We start from the raw sequence: 18,630 nt of genomic DNA, 5'->3' as shown, positions 1-18,630 counted from the left end.
CATGATGTGTTCTGCATACAAGTTGAATAGGTAGGGTGAGAGTATACAGCCCTGCCATACTCCTTTCCCAATCTTAAACCAGTCCGTTGTTCCGTGGTCTGTTCTTACTGTTGCTACTTGGTTGTTATACAGATTCTTCAGGAGGCAGACAAGATGACTTGGTATCCCCATACCACTAAGAACTTGCCACAATTTGTTCTGGTCCACACAGTCAAAGGCTTTAGAATAGTCAATAAAACAGAAATAGATGTTTTTCTGAAACTCCCTGGCTTTTTCCATTATCCAGCGTATATTGGCAATTTGGTCTCTAGTTCCTCTGCCTCTTCTAAACCCAGCTTGTACATCTGGCAATTCTCGCTCCATAAGGGCAAGGTGGATGGATGATATTCTGGAGGTGACAGACTCGTCCCTGGGGGAGCTGGGGGTGTTGACGACCGACAGGAAGCTCTGGTGTGGGCTGGTCCATGAAGTCACGAAGAGTCGGAAGCGACTGAACGAATAAACAACAAAGACTTCATCAGAGACTACATTATACAGTGCCTGAATCCACAGTGGAGACACCTGATCCACTGATGAGCAATAAATCCACAGGGAAATGGAAGATTAAAATATTACCATTTTGAGTACGCGCTGAGATCAAAGCCAAAATTCTCAGATTACTTGAGTTGTCTCAACAGGGGCCTCTGTGTGACCGGTTTTGTCCTATACTGGGACTCGTCAGACGTACGTCTGACGAGTCCCAATGTAGGATGAAACCAGACATGTACTGCCCCCTGGTGGCCTATGTAAGTGAACCCCCCCCAAAGGATATAGTAAAAACAGAAATTTCCCCATCCAAGAGAGGGGGTGGAAGTCTTGCAAAACCTCAAGCTTGAGGACATAACATAACACAACATCCATGTACATGGAGAGGGAAATAATGGATTTACAAACAAAAGATTCTGACTTAAAAATTGAAAAAGAAATACAAATAACAGATCAGATGAGCAACCTGGATTATTTCCTTATACTGGATTTACCAGCGGGATTTGCTAGGGTTGCTACGTTGGAAGTACAAAGGGGGCTTGACAAAGATGAAGACAAGAATTTTGAGAGAAGGGAGGAAGGGAGTACGAGAAGGCAATGCTAGGACTTCCTCTGAGGATTTTGAAGACTTTGCAAAAAGAGTACAGAATTGGTTAAAATAATGGGTTGTTATTTTGGGGGGATGTTTAACAGTTTCTTGATTAGGACTGGATAATGATGGTTATCTCTGGTAAAGTTTAATTGCTCTTTGAGTAGGACTGAACTTTGATTATCTGAAGAGATGAAATGGGGGGGGGGATTTGTTTAAAGGGAAAGGAAGGATTCAGATTGAGTGTAACAGACATAATTTGTAATATTTATGTTATTTCTGAGAACCCTTACTGGATTTTCACAGTTTAATAGGGAGATGAGGTTCTAGAGGTGGGTTTATAGAAACTGGGAACAGATATGGAATGAAGAGATGTTTGGTTATATTTTAAGAGATAGTGATAAGTTGTTAATGTTGATTATTCTAGCTGGGGATGAAGGTTTCTTTTCCTTTCCTTTTTTCCTCTTTTTTTTCTGCACCCTTCTTTAATTTACTTTTTTTATGTAGTTCTCTATTTTGTGGTTGTGTAAGTTTTACTCACACCATATAACCTTTAATAAAAACTTTTGGGGGAAAAAACGAAGAGACAAGGTGAGAGCTGGGACCTTTCACAGTCAAGCAGGTGCTATAAAGCAAAGCTGTAACATCTCCCCAGAAGATGTCTCAAACTAGTAACTCAAGCTAGTCCCTGGGAACTGTGGTTCTGAGAACTGTGTTAGTCAAGTATTTTTAAGCCGACATGCATAAAAGTGCTTGAGCAAAACCCACCATCTTTGTCCTACCTTCCTGCTCCAGCAGACTAAAATGCTTGGTGCACCGTTGCCACCATCGGACTATTTGCCTATCTCTGAATGAGCAAGGGACACCATTGTGACGTTCTACTGGGTGCTTTTTAGCCAAACTAAGTCCTACCCAAGTTACAGAACTTGAAGGACAGACCAGAGCTTGGTCTCTGCATGCAGAAGATCTTAGGCTCCACCTTCAGCATCCCCTTGCAGGGTTGGAACAAACTCTGAACCACTGCATTCCATAGACAGTATTGTCTCAAAAACATCTCACTGCCTCCTCTCCCCCCACTTTAGCCACCTGTCACACCTTTCTAAAGCATGAGGATCTGAGTGCTGTATTCCCAACGTTCAGCACATCTCTTTTTACTAAGGATGCCTCTGGACTGTGGTCGTGCAGATATGGAATCCATGCTTCTCCTGCCTGACCACCACTGAGGAACCTGGCTAGAAAGCCAGCCCTTGCCCAATGAGAACCAACAAGGACCTAAAGCGGAAGGAGGTGGAATCAGAGGACAGGACTCACCTTTTTAATCAGCAGATCATTGTTCACCTTGATGTCTATGTTGACAGGCGTGTGGGGAAAGGCCTCAAACACCTCCTGGAGGAGGGGGATGTGTTTGTCTTCACCTTCACACTGGCATTCCAATGCACACAAGCAGAATTTGGTTGCTGCTGGGGACACGGGGAAGTTACTGGCAGCTGCAATGGGCCGGACACACCCCACACAGAAACAAGCCTGGATTTGTTGCTCTCAGAAGTCAGATGAGGGTGAAACCCCTGGTCCTTCTCATTCAAGTCTGTCTCCAAGGGCTAGTCCCATCTCAGTGGCTCGGACAAGAGAGTTTCTCTTCCCAGGTCTTCCAGGAGAGGGACCCTGGGACCTTCCCGCACGCAGAGCAGGTGCTGTATTGCTGAGAAATGGCACGTGGAGAATACGCAGAACGTGCCCGCAGGCTCCCTGTGCCACCGGCAAAGCCCTGGGGTCTCACAAGGCCCCACCGGAGTGGTGGAGTACGTTCAAGAGAGCTAATTTGCTACTTCTCTAAAACGTCCATCATGGCGACTATTCGGTGGACAGGCAAGCCTGCCGAGGTAGCCATGTTCCCATGCTCTCAAAACCCTCCCACAAACTCCAGCCGGCCTGAGCAAGGGTCATGCTGGCCTAGGACCACATAACCCATGGTCCCCTACTTCTAGAAGGGATGAGGCTGGGGACAGGATCCAAAGATACTCTCAGAGAAACAGGCACGCTCGTAAGGGGGAAAAAACACAAGGACGTGACTAAAACACCCAACCTTCTCAGTTGGATGAATGGAGAAAGGTTCAAGGGAAATGCAGCACTGGAGTAAGATACATCACCTGGCAGAAAAAAAATGAATTGACCAAAATACGATGTCTTTGTTTCGGATAGGAACGTCAGAAGAACAAATTGTCCATCTTTGTTCAGAGACATCACTAAAAAAGGAGGGGAGGAGGAGGAGGGAGGTGGGACTTCAGAGCTCTATCAGCTTGGTTGAAAGACCACCTCCATTATAGTCAGACTGGCCATAAGGAATGCTAGGAAGAGGCGCTCCAGGTTTTGTTTTTCTGCCTCTGCCTTCACTAAACTGTTTGGGGAGAATTTCTGGCAGCAGCAGGTTAAATAATAAAATACCTTCTGGAAGACCCAGTTCTCACTCATCTCACAGAAGGAACCACGACAAGATACAAATGGAAGAATCCCAGCATACAAGTGATCCTGAATTCTTTAGAGCAGGCTTTCCCAACCTTGGCAACTTTAAGATCAGTGGATTTCCACTCCCTGAATTCCCCAGCCAGCATGCTTTAAGGCGGGCGGATTTCCACTCCCAGAATTCCCCAGCCAGCATGCTTTAAGGCGGGCGGATTTCCACTCCCAGAATTCCCCAGCCAGCATGCTTTAAGGCGGGCGGATTTCCACTCCCAGAATTCCCCAGCCAGCATGCTTTAAGGCGGGCGGATTTCCACTCCCAGAATTCCCCAGCCAGCATGCTTTAAGGCGGGCGGATTTCCACTCCCAGAATTCCCCAGCCAGCATGCTTTAAGGCGGGCGGATTTCCACTCCCAGAATTCCCCAGCCAGCATGCTTTAAGGCGGGCGGATTTCCACTCCCAGAATTCCCCAGCCAGCATGCTTTAAGGCGGGCGGATTTCCACTCCCAGAATTCCCCAGCCAGCATGCTTTAAGGAGGGCGGATTTCCACTCCCAGAATTCCCCAGCCAGCATGCTTTAAGGCGGGCGGATTTCCACTCCCAGAATTCCCCAGCCAGCATGCTTTAAGGAGGGCGGATTTCCACTCCCAGAATTCCCCAGCCAGCATGCTTTAAGGCGGGCGGATTTCCACTCCCAGAATTCCCCAGCCAGCATGCTTTAAGGAGGGCGGATTTCCACTCCCAGAATTCCCCAGCCAGCATGCTTTAAGGAGGGCGGATTTCCACTCCCAGAATTCCCCAGCCAGCATGCTTTAAGGCGGGCGGATTTCCACTCCCAGAATTCCCCAGCCAGCATGCTTTAAGGAGGGCGGATTTCCACTCCCAGAATTCCCCAGCCAGCATGCTTTAAGGCGGGCGGATTTCCACTCCCAGAATTCCCCAGCCAGCATGCTTTAAGGAGGGCGGATTTCCACTCCCAGAATTCCCCAGCCAGCATGCTTTAAGGAGGGCGGATTTCCACTCCCAGAATTCCCCAGCCAGCATGCTTTAAGGAGGGCGGATTTCCACTCCCAGAATTCCCCAGCCAGCATGCTTTAAGGAGGGCGGATTTCCACTCCCAGAATTCCCCAGCCAGCATGCTTTAAGGAGGGCGGATTTCCACTCCCAGAATTCCCCAGCCAGCATGCTTTAAGGAGGGCGGATTTCCACTCCCAGAATTCCCCAGCCAGCATGCTTTAAGGAGGGCGGATTTCCACTCCCAGAATTCCCCAGCCAGCATGCTTTAAGGCGGGCGGATTTCCACTCCCAGAATTCCCCAGCCAGCATGCTTTAAGGAGGGCGGATTTCCACTCCCAGAATTCCCCAGCCAGCATGCTTTAAGGCGGGCGGATTTCCACTCCCAGAATTCCCCAGCCAGCATGCTTTAAGGAGGGCGGATTTCCACTCCCAGAATTCCCCAGCCAGCATGCTTTAAGGCGGGCGGATTTCCACTCCCAGAATTCCCCAGCCAGCATGCTTTAAGGAGGGCGGATTTCCACTCCCAGAATTCCCCAGCCAGCATGCTTTAAGGAGGGCGGATTTCCACTCCCAGAATTCCCCAGCCAGCATGCTTTAAGGAGGGCGGATTTCCACTCCCAGAATTCCCCAGCCAGCATGCTTTAAGGAGGGCGGATTTCCACTCCCAGAATTCCCCAGCCAGCATGCTTTAAGGAGGGCGGATTTCCACTCCCAGAATTCCCCAGCCAGCATGCTTTAAGGAGGGCGGATTTCCACTCCCAGAATTCCCCAGCCAGCATGCTGGCTGGGGAATTCTGGAAGTGGAAGTCCACCCATCTTATCGTTGCCAAGGTTGGGAAACACCACTTCAGAGGAAGTTTATAATTACACCACAGACAAGTGTTAAGATTAATGTCAGGAAAGATTAATGTGGAGTCAGATTAATGAATTCAATGGAACCAACTTCTGCTAAACACTGCTGCAGTTTATCCTACATGCCATCACAATGAGATCCTTTTTAGTTTTGCGACAAGAATGCCTTTACTTGTGTTTCTGTTGAAAATCATCACTGGACAAATATTTGTCCACTTAACACAGTTTCTGCCCACGTAACACACTTCCCTGCTTTCTATTTCTTTGTGATTTTTGAACTGCAGCATTGTAGAACTATTCTTCTCTCAGCTGTTTTGAAAATATGAAGTTCAAGAAAGGCACCAGACAACACAATTTCCATTAGGAATGCTGATAGACAAGGCGGCAACGTTGCAGTACAACGAACAAAACATTTTGCAAACCTGCAAACATTTAGGTCTTCCGTATTATTACCTTTCTGAAAAGTTACATCCAGCTTGCACAGGTACAGAGGGAGTTCCTTTTAAAAGAAGAAATATTAGCTTAAATTCAGACGAGTTCAGAGACATAACATCAGAACAACCGTTATCCAAGGCCACTTTACTTTAATTCCCCAGCGCTCACAAGGAACGTCTAGTGCTGATATTTAAAGTCAGTGGAATCGGGGCAATCCCTGCAGATGGCAGAATTTATGACTAGGAGGCAAACAAGAAAATTGATAGTTGAATATCTGCAATCAGTATGTCGAAGAATATTAGAATATACAGGTAGTCCTCACTTAACAACCATTCGTTTAGTGACAGTTCGGACTTACGATGGTGCTGGAAAAACCGACTTGTGACCAGTCCTCACACTTATGACCATTGCAGTGTCCCCGCAGTCATGTGATCACGCTTTGGGTGCTTGGCAACTGATTCACATTTATGACCATCACAGCATCCTGTGGTTGTGTGATCACCATTTTTGACCTTCTTGGACGGCTTCTGGCAAGCAAAATCAATGGGGAACCGTGTGTTTTGCTTAATGACCACATGGTTCACTTAACGACTGCCTCAAAAAGGTCGTAAAATCGGGTCAGGTTCGCTTAATGACCATCTTGCTTAGCAACCAAAATTCCAGTCCCAATTATGGTTGTTATGCAAGGACTACCTGTAAGTTAACTCTAGTTATTTAGCCAAAGGAACTGATAAATATATTAAAATGGATTTTAAATAATTTGGTAAGGGATTCCTCAAAACTGAATTAAGACCACAACCAAGGCACACAGCCGATTCTTAACCCATGCCCCAGGCAATGAATACAAACCCTTCACAGCAGTGTTTCTCAACCTTGGCCACTTTAAGATGTGTGGACTTCAACTCCCAGAATTCCCCAGCCAGCCATGCTGAGAAACACTGCTTCCTAGGCTTCCACCACCCCCAAATGGTGAGAAACAAGGGTTGCTTCATCTGTAAATCTGGCCACTGTCTTGGAGAAGACCATGCTTCCTGCTTCCGTGCAAGCTGGAACACCCTTCCTGCGATCATACAGGGATGGAGTTTGAAAGCCAGAAAGCTGAAACCCTGCTCAATGGCACAATCCGTGGGTAATACAGGGACAGGCCATCATCTTCTCTTGATGTGCCAACCTGGTAGACTGCTTTAATAATGGCAGCATGCAATTCCCAGGATGGCTTTCTACAGGCGAAGTACTTAAGAATGCTATGTTCTGCAGCGTCCTTTGAAAAATCAGTATTTCTTACGCTTCAGGGAGGTTGAAATGGCCAAATGCACAACTGGAAAAAAAAGGAGGTGGCTTACACAGCGTCTGCCCAGAATGGGGGTGCAAAGAAAGAGAAAAGAAATCCCAGTGTAATGTTGCAAAGTTCTGTCAAAATGCATCAATCACTTCAGCATGTATTAAGCTTACCATCTGACATTTAAAGGCAGGAGCTGAGATTATGGGAGTTTTGCAAGGCTGTGTGCATGACCACTAAATTGGCTGGTAGCGGCTTTCTAAGCCTTAACGTACGTGGCAGAAAAAGGAAGAGAAGGGTGCTTACTTCAACTTACTGAATATTTGAGGTCTGATATGTTGACATCCACCCCGGTCGACCGCTTCAGGTTCTCGTCGTGCGAAACCACAACTTGCTCATCCTTAGTCAAATGGCAGTCAAGTTCCAGCATATCTGTCCCCACATCGACTGCGCTGAAAGCAGAGGACAAGCTTGAGTTTTTCCGTTTCTGTTCCAGGCCAATCGCACGCGCATGGACTAGAAGTTAGGTGGCCAAGGCTTGGCGTTTAGTTAAGGCAAGCACAAGCAGAGCACGTGGGCAACCACGTGTCCGTGTCAGCAAAGGCCCAACGGCACAAGGGCTTCCTGCAACCCAGGTTGTGCAGCGAGAGTCCAAAGCAACTGCTGTCACGGCCAGCCCAAATTCAGATGATGCTGAGATGGAAGATGCTGCTTGGGATGCACCAGACAAATGCCAGGAAGAACGGAAGGGTGCCAATCTGGAGGCCCTGGACAAAGAACAGTTTCAGGAGGAGAGGAGCAATCAGGCACCTGGGCCTGATGGAGCCAGGGATCATGCTGGGCAGCTGGCAGGTGATGAGGGGCTGGATCCAGGACCTCCTCCAGCCTTAGAGGACACTGCGCAGTACAAAGGCATTTGGCACACATTCTTGTAAGTTCAGTAAGAACTCCACTTACTGGAACTCTGCATGTTTGGCTTTGGAACCCACTGCCTGTAGAAACTCTGCTCTGATTATGACCCATGTCTGGACTGTGCCATGACTACAGGTAGTCCTCACTTAAAGACCACAATTGGGACCAGAATTTCGGTTGCTAAGCGAAGCTGTCATTAAACAAATAAGACCCGATTTTACAATCTTTTTTTGCGGCAGTCACTAAGAGAATCACCGCAGGAATTAAGTGAACCATGTGGTCATTAAGTGAATCACACGGTCCCCCATTGATTTTGCTTGCCAGAAGCCGGCCGGGAAGGTCGAAAACAGCGTTCACGTGGCCAGGATGCTGTGACGGTCATAAATGCGAACTGGTTGTCAAGTGCTCAAATCGTGATCATGTGACCACGGGGACACTGCAGTGGTTGTAAGTGTGAGGACGGATTGTAAGTTGGTTTAAGTCTAAACAAATGGTCATTAAGTGAGGACTACCTGTAGGCCTCTGCTTTTCCCCTTGGCCTCTGGTCATTTGGAACTCTTTGCAGGCAAGCTCTCTAGGGACCGGAATTTTGTCGTTCTGTGTGTGCACTTGCGCACACACCTTGCTTGCCCAAAGTAAACTCTTGTAACTAAACTCCTGGCGTGGGTGCATGTCTGGCTTGGAACAGGACAACCATGTTGTAAGGTCACGATCCAGTAGGGATCGTGGGTAGGTCATCAGCTGGTCAGGGCTCAGAGCAACTGCAGAGTGTAAAAAGATTCCCTTGAAAGAGTTATATAAGTGCTTTGTGGGGGAGATGGGCGGTGATAAAGTTTGATAAATAAATAAAATAAAATAAAATAAATCTTGGGAGAGAATTCTGAGTGAATCACGCTCGGAACAGAATCGCTTTCCATTTTGGGCAGACGCCAACAAGCTGAGAAGGCCAAGGAGAAAGCCCTAGAGCTGACATATACACAATATATATATAGGGCAGTGATCCTTAACTTGGGGACATATCCTGGGGGGGCATGGAGCAATTTGTAATTTGAGTCGAAGATTCAGGTCAGGACTGCTGTAGCCAAGAAGCATGTGTAAAACAACAGAGTCTGGGTTTTTTGCGGAATAATGACATTGTTTGAGACCAGGAAAAGGGGTAATTGGATTAAACAGTTTAAGAATGACTGATATGGAGCCTGATTCCTGGGTTTTACAGTCAGCAGATCTCCTGTGCATATATGATTTCCTTCTTGTCTGCAAGAATGCAAGTCACTGAACAGTGTTGAGTCTGTGAAGTTTCTCCTATTAACTACAGGTAGTCCTCGGCTTATAACCATTCATTCAGTGACTGTTCAAAGTTAGGACAGTTCTGAACAAGGAGGACGTACTGTATGATGGCTCCTCAGAGTTCTAGCTGTCACAGCGTCCCTGCGGTCACGATCTGGGCACCTGCCTTGTGGTTATGACATCACAGACAGCCACAATCACATGACTGTGATTTCCAACGTTCCCTGCCAGCTTCCCATAAGCAAAGTCGATGGGGAAGCCGGCAGGAAGTCGGAAGTCATGATCACATGATGTCCTCACTTAACGACCCACACAGTCCTCATTTAACGACGACAACCAGGACTGCTGGAATTGCCAGTGCTAAGCAACATGTGATGCTGCACTTTACAACCGTGTCATTTAGCGGTGGAGTTCCCAGTCCCAACTGCCGTTGTAACCTGAGGACTACCTGTAGTTACTGAACGTGGACTTGAATTCCTGGAGAGCAGAGACTGACTGCTTTGTCTGGTGTGAAATCTAACAGCAGGGTCTCATGGCCAAACTTGAATCAGCAGTTCTACATCTGATCCTGTGCAGCCCAGCAAACAACTCCGAAGCAGACGCAGGACTGGCACTGCCCGCTGGGATCATGTGGAAATAGATGCATATTCAAGACCAGCTGTCCTAGGGGATCTGGAATGCTCTCTGAGGGCACATGCAGAGCAGGATCAAGAAATAAGGCAGCGGCACAACCTTCAGCATAAGGGTTTACGGTAATCAGGTGCATTCAAGATAGAAAAACATCGCAAGAGTTTCTGGGGAACAAGAGGGAGCTGCAAGCAAAGGTTGAAATAAGATCCCCAGTTCCTGAAGAGAGTACGCACGCAGGGCTTAAGCTGCTGGTTTTTATCTGGATTACGCTGCAGGGGAGAAATTCTTGAGATCAAACACTGCGACTTATCACGAGTAACCCAGCTATCTACCAAGGTTAGCCTCTCATTTACGCCACCTTCATTTTCACTGCAGTCTTTTAAAGACATCTGAACCGCAAGCCCCGCTCTCTTCCTGGGAATCCACTTTTGCGGCATTTTTAGAAGGCACACATTTGAGCCTACCACGTTCCGCTGCCATGGAGATCAGAAGCCTCATGGCATTTTCAATAGCCGAAAAGGACTGGCAATGCCAAGCGCTTGAAAAAAAATGCACTTTCTGCGGTAATACCAAGTACAAAGGAAAGAATTAAAGAGAAAGAAAAAAATCAATCCCTTGATATAATCTCGGCTCCCACACAAAGAACCTTGACTGTATATTTCTCACCCGATTTACCACTGAAAAAAACTCTTGTTTCTTGAAGAAAGACAATTTGATTAGCCTTAGAAAAGAGGCACTTCAACAGTTATACTGATCCTGAAATCTGGGTAATGTTGCAGTCTACAGCCAATTCACTTTTACGATGCTCTTAGCGGACTCACAGAAGCTGAAATGGAGATACTGCTGAGCATGTAGGTTGCAAACAGAAATGTATGCTGTCGTGCAAAGCAATTAAGCACCTTGGAAATTCTAAGCAAATAATTGTATAAGACGAATCCTGTGACAGGCAGTCCTTGCTTAACAACCATAATAGGGACCGTCGTAAGTGTGAGGACCGATAGTAAGTCGGTTTTTCAGCACCATCGTAAGTCCAAACCATTGCTAAACAAATGGTTGTTAAGTGAGGACTACCTGTAAAAGCAGCTTGGGAGGCTGACTTCTGGTGGCATACAACTTTCCATCCTTAGACTTGGATTTCCTGAAGCTGTGCTGCTTTTGATTCCTTGACTGAGCTTTAGACTGGTGCAAGACTATCCTCAGCTCGGATTCTTGGATCCTGGATTTGATTACATGGAATCTTGGCTTCTGAAGTCAGCTTATTGTGGGTTTTTTTTTTCCTGAGTTCTTATATCCCTACTGCGGTGAGGTAATAGCTGCCATTAAAAACCTCTGATCTGAGTCTAACCTCCTGCCGGCACAACAGGAAGTTTTTACACTAAAAGAAACTCGGATGGATGAAGGTACGAAGATCAAGGTCAGTGTATGACAGAACAGCAAATAAATCCTCAGGCTCTATAGCAAAATCTGCTAGTAATGCCATTAATAAAGTTCACCTCCAGAATGAACAAGAAAACTATTGTCTAAAGCTTATTTCTTATTATCTTATTATGTCTTTAGTTTGTAACTTAGGTTTATACGCTTCTATTATTGCTTTTATTGTAAACGGCCCAGAGTCCCCCGCTGGGGGAGACAGGCAGTGATATCAATTTAATAAATAAACAAATAAAAATAAATAAATACAGCAGTGTTTCTCAACCTCTTCAAGTTGCTAAGGCTGAGAAATACTGGTCTAAAGACAGGGTGAGCGGAAAACATAAAGAGGCACTGCCAACATTTTAAATCTCATCTGGAATCATTCTAGTGGGAAGCACGACTTGGTCCCACTCTAGTGTGGCTCCGTGAGCCAAACTTGTGTAAACAGAAGTGAACACACAGTTCACTGAACCGGTCTAGCCACGCAGACTTGGACCCCAGACGTTCTTTGTTCCACCTAAATGTGCCACGCACAACTGTGCTGGGTCCTATGCCGCAGAAGAGACAATCAATATGGTGAGTTGTTCATTTACCCAAGGACACAGCGCGCTATGAGCTTTGAAACCTTGAAATTCAGCTTTGTGTATGTGTGTGTATCTCCATTCACTCTGATGTTCTTTTCACTCTTACACTTCCTCTATTTTGCTAAGTACAGCAATGGCATCCTTACCACTGTACAGGTAGACCTCACTTAACAACTGCCCTGTTCAGTCACCATTCGAAGTTTAAGATGGGGCTGAAAAAGGAGGTTTATGACCGTTCCTCACACACACGACCATCGCAGCATCCCCCGGTCATGTGATTGCCATTTGTGTGCTTCACAGCTGGCTTCCAACAAGCAGAGTCAATGGAGAAGCTGGAAGTAAAATCGCAAGTCATGGTCACGTGATATTTTGCTTAGGGAAGGAGTTGCCAGTCCCAACTGTGGTCACTAAGAGAGGACTGCCTGTATTTTTATTTTTTATTTTTTTTACAACACAAGAAATAGCCATATAACACAGAAACCCAAACAAGAAAGCTTTGAGATGTCATTATTTAAAGGACACAGTACATTTCCGTACTGCATTCCCAGTTTAAGCCTAAGGATTATCTCTGGAGTGCTCTTATCCTTGCAAAATATTAGAACTCTATAAAGCCAAGGACAATTTATGATTAGGCCTCCTGAGCCACAACAACACAGCCAAGATGTCAGTTCTGTGTTTGGCTCTGACACGAAGTTCATCTCCTCTCTGGAGCTACTCTCTCAAAATGTTGATCTTAAGTCAATGACCTTGGGCAAGCTGCAACTTGCACACCACTTTTCTCTGCATCACAAACAGGAATACAGTTTGAGAGAGCCAGCTTGGTCTAGTGGTTAAGTTGCTCAGCCAGAAACCAGGAGATGGTGAGTTCTAGTCCTGCCTTGGGCAAGAAAGCCAGCTGGGTGACCTGGGGCCAGTACCTCTCTCTCAGCCCAAGAGCCAATCAGGCGTGGTAGGAGAGTTCTAGTCCCGCCTTAGGCACGAAAGCCGGCTATGGGCCAGTCCCTCTCTCTCAGCCCAAGAGCCAATCAGGCGTGGTAGGAGAGTTCTAGTCCCGCCTTAGGCACGAAAGCCGGCTATGGGCCAGTCCCTCTCTCTCAGCCCAAGAGCCAATCAAGCGTGGTAGGAGAGTTCTAGTCCCGCCTTAGGCACGAAAGCCGGCTGGGTGACCTTGGGCCAGCCCCTCTCTCTCAGCCCAACCCACCTCGCAGGATTGTTGTTGTGGGGAAAATAGGAGGAGGAATGAGTACTAGGTATGTTCCCCACCTTGAGTTATTTATAAAAATAATAAAGGCGGGATTAAAAAATATATTAAAAAAAAACACCTTTCCAAAACAGGACAGAAGTGGCATTCACCAGCTGGGGTGGAGAAGTGGGGGGGAACAAAGGAGGGAATCCAGCTTAAGGTGGTTATGGCTGTGGGTAAGAAAATCTCCCTCTGCAGGAAGACCTGATGGAATCGTCTGTGGGAATGGCCTTGGGAGACAGGAAGAGTCCCAGCCTAGACAGCAGCCAGACAAGGGATATCGCAGCCCACAGATGGAAAAGGGGCGTGGGAAGCATTTCAGGAGGGACCTTCCCTAGTTTTGGCTGGCTGGGGAATTCTGGGAATTGAAGTCCACCCATCTTAGAGTTGACAAGTTTGAAAAACACCACACTAAGTGTATCGACTTTGGGTAAAAGTCAGGCTTCATACTTACTGACGAAACGCTGTCATGGTGTTTTCCAGATTCTCTCCAGCACCTGCAGGACAAAAAAAAATTGGTGAAAGCAGATGATAAGGTTCAAATTTAGGATGAACGTGGCTCAGGGCACGTTTCAGACTGTGAAGCAAGCTAGAGTTATGGCACAGGTCTCAACAGCCTGCTGACTCCTCCCTTGACAAGGTCTCTTTACTGATCCATCTCTCTAGGTGGACCGCCGTTTCAGTCTGTGGTAGCCTAAAATCAGGAGGAACCCGCTGGCAACTTTTCCAACCAACACATTTTATTAAAAGGCTTCAACTCACAAAAGCTTCTGCCTTTTAATAAAATGTGTTGGTCAGAAAAGGCGCCAGCAGGCTCTTTCTGATTCTTTATCTATCCTGGTGCGCCATGTTGCCAAAGCAGGGTACTACAGATAGTCCTCACTTAACAAGCATTCGTTTAGTGATGGTTCAGACTTACAACAGTGCTGAAAAAAATGACTTATGACCGGTCCTCACACTTATGACCGTGGCAGCATCCACGTGGTCATGTGATCACGATTTGGGCGCTTGGCAACTGGTTCACATTTATGACCTTCACAGCATCCCGTGGTCATGCAATCGCCATTTTCGACCTTCCCAGCTGGCTTCTGGCAAGCAAAATCAATGGGGAACCTCATGATTTGCTTAACAACTGCCGCAAAAAAGGTCACAAAATCTGGTCAGATTCACTTAATGACTGCTTCACTTGGCAAATATTATTATTTTGGGAGAGAGCGTGCAGAAGACAAGTGCCAAGATGGTGATAACCACAGATAGCAAGATGGCGCTCTGCAGTTCTTGATGCCCCGGCCATCCTAGGTTGATCTCAAAACCTGGAAAGAAATGGATCAAGAACTTGGACCACAAATGATGGGTATGTTGTAGCTACCTAGATTCATTTAAATATAAGGAAAAGCTTCCTGATGGTAAAATCTGCACAAGAGTGGGGAAAAAGCTAGATCAGTGTTTCTCAACCTTGGCCACTTTAAGATGTTTCGACTTCAACTCCCAGAATTCCCCAGCCAGCATTCTGGCTGGGGAATTCTGGGAGTTGAAGTCCAGATATCTTAAAGTGGCCAAGGTTGAGAAACACTGGGCTATATGGTCAACTAGCTGGGATGCCGAAGTAGTTTCCTCAACTGGCCTGAGGGTTGGACTAGATGATCTCCAGCAGTCCTTCTGGCCCTTGTTCTGGTTGAACGACACATATCCTGTGGCCACTCAGCACAGTCAATCCTCACGGGGGTGCTCTGTGGTGGGGACGGGCCCCTCTCCGCAGTGCACGATAAAGGAAGCAAGAATTACCGACTTCAGGAAGGCATTTTAATGCACAGATAAAGTGTAGGATCTTGGAACGTAGGTAGGAACGTCTGGCCCTTCTTTCAGGGAGTTCTTTAAAGCAGAATCTCTTTGAAAAGTTTGAAGCTTTTCCTCCCACGCTTTCCTGCAACCTGGAGTGAGCTGCCCTTTATGAAATAGGCTACTTCCTATCTGCTGGGCATCTCTGTCTAGCATTTTCCCTGGTTGCTCTCCCAGCCTCCCCACAAACTAAGAATAAAGGACTTTTCCCCCCCCCCCAGATAACAGGGCTGTCCAGTGAGCTGAATGTGATTTGGGCACCCGTGTAGCAACCACAAGGAATACTTCAGAACTGGGCTTTTCAGCTTCTTCAGGTTATGGAAGCTGTTTGGAAAAAACAAAAGGACAAAAAATATCCAGAATCCCTGAACAAGAGGCAGAGCTTTAGTGGTAGAAAATGGCATCTGAGTGAACATTATTTTTTTGTTTGGCTGTTAGTCTCCCACAGAACCTCATCCAGTTCTCACAGAACCCGGTTTGTAAAAACCCTGCCTTAAAATATTGTAGGATGTTTTGTGTGTGTGTGGAAAATAGACATTCCCCTCCCCTTCCCTGAGTCCTGTACTTTTCAATATTTTTAGTTAATGGCTTGGAAACCAAAACGTGAAAGGACAGCTTATCCAATTTAGAGACAGGCACAAAATCGGGTAGGATACTTAAATTAAAAAAAAACAAACCCGAAATCAAATGCATAGGTACAGAATGGGGGATGCCCAGCTTAGCAACAGTAGTTGTGTACCTGTGTGTAGGAATAGAAGGTGATTACTAACTGAGTGCGGTCTCAGGGGATGGCAGGACCTGGCCAGTGGTGACTCAGAAGGAAGTGCAATCAACACAGTAGTAAGTCTGACCCTGAGCAGTTTACTTAAAAGGGCTTGGCAGAACTGGAACTGATTCTCAGGACAGTATCTCACAGGGTCAGGGGACTAGAAAGTCCTGCGAAGATGGACTGAAGATGCTCAGGCTGCGTAGCCCTGAGAAGAAACACTTGAGACATGAAAGCTCATTTCTATCCTGAAAGGATGCCACACCGAGAAGACCAAGCCCTGTTCTCTTGTTCTCTCTCATTTCTGGGTGCAAACCTCAGAGTAATGGAGTTAAGGGACAGGAAGGCAGGTTCCAGGGGCTGGCTGGGTAAAAAAAATTATAACAGAGCAGTAGGAAAGGGCACTGGAGCTGATTATCAAGGAAGGTGGAGACCTCACCTACAGGTAGTCCTCACTTAAGAACCATTTGCTTAGTGACGGTTTGGACTTACAGCAGTACTGAGAAAACCGACTTATGACCAGTCCTCACACTTACAACAGTTGCAGCATTCCTGCAGTCACGTGATCACAATTTGGGTGCCTGGCAACTGGTTTGCATTTATGAATGTTGCAGTGTCACATGGTCGCCATTTTTGACCTTCCGGGCCGGCTTCTGGCAAGCAAAATCAATGGGGAATGTGTGATTCGCTTAACAGCCACTTGGTTTGCTTAACACCCATGGTGATTCACTCAACGACCACCACAAAAAGGTTGTGAAATCAGGTCAATTCGCTTAATGACCACTCTGCTTAGAAACCAAAATTCCAGTTCCAATTGTGGTCGTTAAGTGAGGACTACCTGTATGTGAGATTCCAGCCAGCCTCTGACCCAGAAAAAAAAACTCTTTCTGAGTCAGAGGAGGAAATAGAAACCTACCGGGCTGAAACCGGGAAAGCGAAACCCAGAGACGAGTCAGCAGCACGGGAAGAGTCACAGGCGCTGATTGGCCAATCTTAGGAGGAGGATTTGAATCCTCCAATCAGCGCGCACCAACAACAGGCAGAAAAGCGTGTGAAGGAGAAGGCAGCCCGGTTGGCTGCAAAAGGGAATAGGCGCGCGAAGGATCGGCGTAAAAGGCAGACGCGCAAAGAGCAAGCTGCCGGAGACAACTGACCCTTCAAGCCCGCAGCTTCCGCAGAAGAGTCCTTACCCGTGTCGGAAACAGTGTCTGTTACCAAAGAGGAACCAGTGCTAGCGTTCCCCACTGAAGAGGGCTTGAATCGTGCTTCTGCTGCCACCGAGGACCTTCTCCTCACCAGACCCAGCAATCTCAGCCTTGCGTCCAGCCTCAGACCTCCGCGATCACCTTGTGCACAATCCAGGCACGCTTCCGGTCCCACTTCGAGTTTCCAGCCACGCCCAGAGTCTCCCGTCCAGTCTCGTCATGCCTCAAGTCCGTAGCCTCGCCCTGAGTCTTCGGTTCGGCCTCGCAACGTTTCTAGTCCTCAGCTCAGTCCAAGGTCTCCAGTGCAGCTTCACTGTGCCTTGGATCTCCAGCCCAGTCTAGCCGCACCTCGGTCGCATGACACTGCTCAGGAGTTTCGCACCTATCTCGTTGCGAACCAGGTGTGCGACCTTGTCTAGAACCTGTGGTTCAGCCCTGCCGTGCCTCGAGCTCCTTGCCTAGTCCAGAACTTCCAGTCCAGTCTTGTCTTGTAGCAAGCTTCCAGTCTCGTCAGGAATCTTCAGCCGAGTCCAGCCTTGCTCCGAGTTCCTAGTCCAGAGTATTCAGCCTAGTGCAGTGCCTCCAGCCGACTCTAGCCTTGCTTCAAGTTCTCAGCCTTGTTCCGAGCCTCCAGTTCCGAGTCTCCAGCCCACCCCAAGTCATCGAGTCCAGTCCGGTCCGGTCAACAGAACCAAGACGTATCCAGAGGGCTCCGCCCAGCCTCGCCCAGCATTCCGGTGCCAGCCTAGTTCGAGTGGTGTTCCGGTTCGAGGTCATTTGATCCCAGTTCCAGTAGCGTCACACGCTCCAGCTTCCCTCAGCCTTCCAGCCTCCGTCAGAGAATCCTGCTCCGCCGCCTTGCTGCCGTCTCCTCCTGCAATCTTGCGGTTTCCTTGTTGCTGCCCAGTTGGTCTTGACTGAAACCAGTTCTTTCTTGATCCTAAGGACTTACTTATTGTAAATAGTTATTTAATAAAGAGTATTTTTGATATTTGATCTGCCTGGCCGCCTCTAAGTCTGATCAGGACACTGTACATTGTTCAAGCTGAGACCAGACAGCCATCTATAAGGGATGCTTTAATTTGGATTCCTGCTGAGATTAGACTCAATGTCAGAGCTTCCCTCTGGGCATGCCAATAAATATCTCCCTAAGAACACAAACATTTTTCCAGGCAAAAATGGGTATGATCAAAAACAAAGATGGCAAGGACCTAACAGAAGAAGAAGAGATCAAGAAAAGGTGGCAAGAATATACGGAAGACCTGTATAGGAAGGATAACAATATCGGGGATAGCTTTGATGGTGCGGTCAGTGAGCTAGAGCCAGACATCCTGAAGAGTGAGGTTGAGTGGGCCTTAAGAAGCATTGCTAATAACAAGGCAACAGGAGACGACGGCATCCCAGCTGAACTGTTCAAAATCTTGCAAGATGATGCTGTCAAGGTAATGCATGCTATATGCCAGCAAATTTGGAAAACACAAGAATGGCCATCAGACTGGAAAAAATCAACTTATATCCCCATACCAAAAAAGGGAAACACTAAAGAATGTTCAAACTATCGAACAGTGGCACTCATTTCACATGCCAGTAAGGTAA

At 47.1% G+C, this 18,630-nt stretch overlaps 1 protein-coding gene across 2 annotated transcripts in view; it reads right to left on the bottom strand.

Annotated features, from left to right (window-relative positions):
* GDPD1 (glycerophosphodiester phosphodiesterase domain containing 1) overlaps positions 1–18,630 on the bottom strand; it is a 41,441-nt gene that overhangs the window by 13,263 nt on the left and 9,548 nt on the right. Inside the window, exons 2-5 of one of the 2 annotated variants that reach the window (XM_063296468.1) lie at positions 13,679–13,721; positions 7,472–7,607; positions 5,895–5,940; positions 2,426–2,574 (exon numbers count right to left, since the gene is read on the bottom strand). In XM_063296468.1, the coding sequence (XP_063152538.1) occupies positions 2,426–2,574; positions 5,895–5,940; positions 7,472–7,607; positions 13,679–13,721 (374 nt within the window). The remainder of the gene's footprint in view (positions 1–2,425; positions 2,575–5,894; positions 5,941–7,471; positions 7,608–13,678; positions 13,722–18,630) is intronic. The other variant, XM_063296475.1, reaches the window with a different exon arrangement.

Source organism: Candoia aspera, chromosome 1, assembly GCF_035149785.1.
Source record: "Candoia aspera isolate rCanAsp1 chromosome 1, rCanAsp1.hap2, whole genome shotgun sequence".
Taxonomy (NCBI): Eukaryota; Metazoa; Chordata; class Lepidosauria; order Squamata; family Boidae; genus Candoia; species Candoia aspera.
This window is presented reverse-complemented; position numbering and strand designations above follow the sequence as displayed.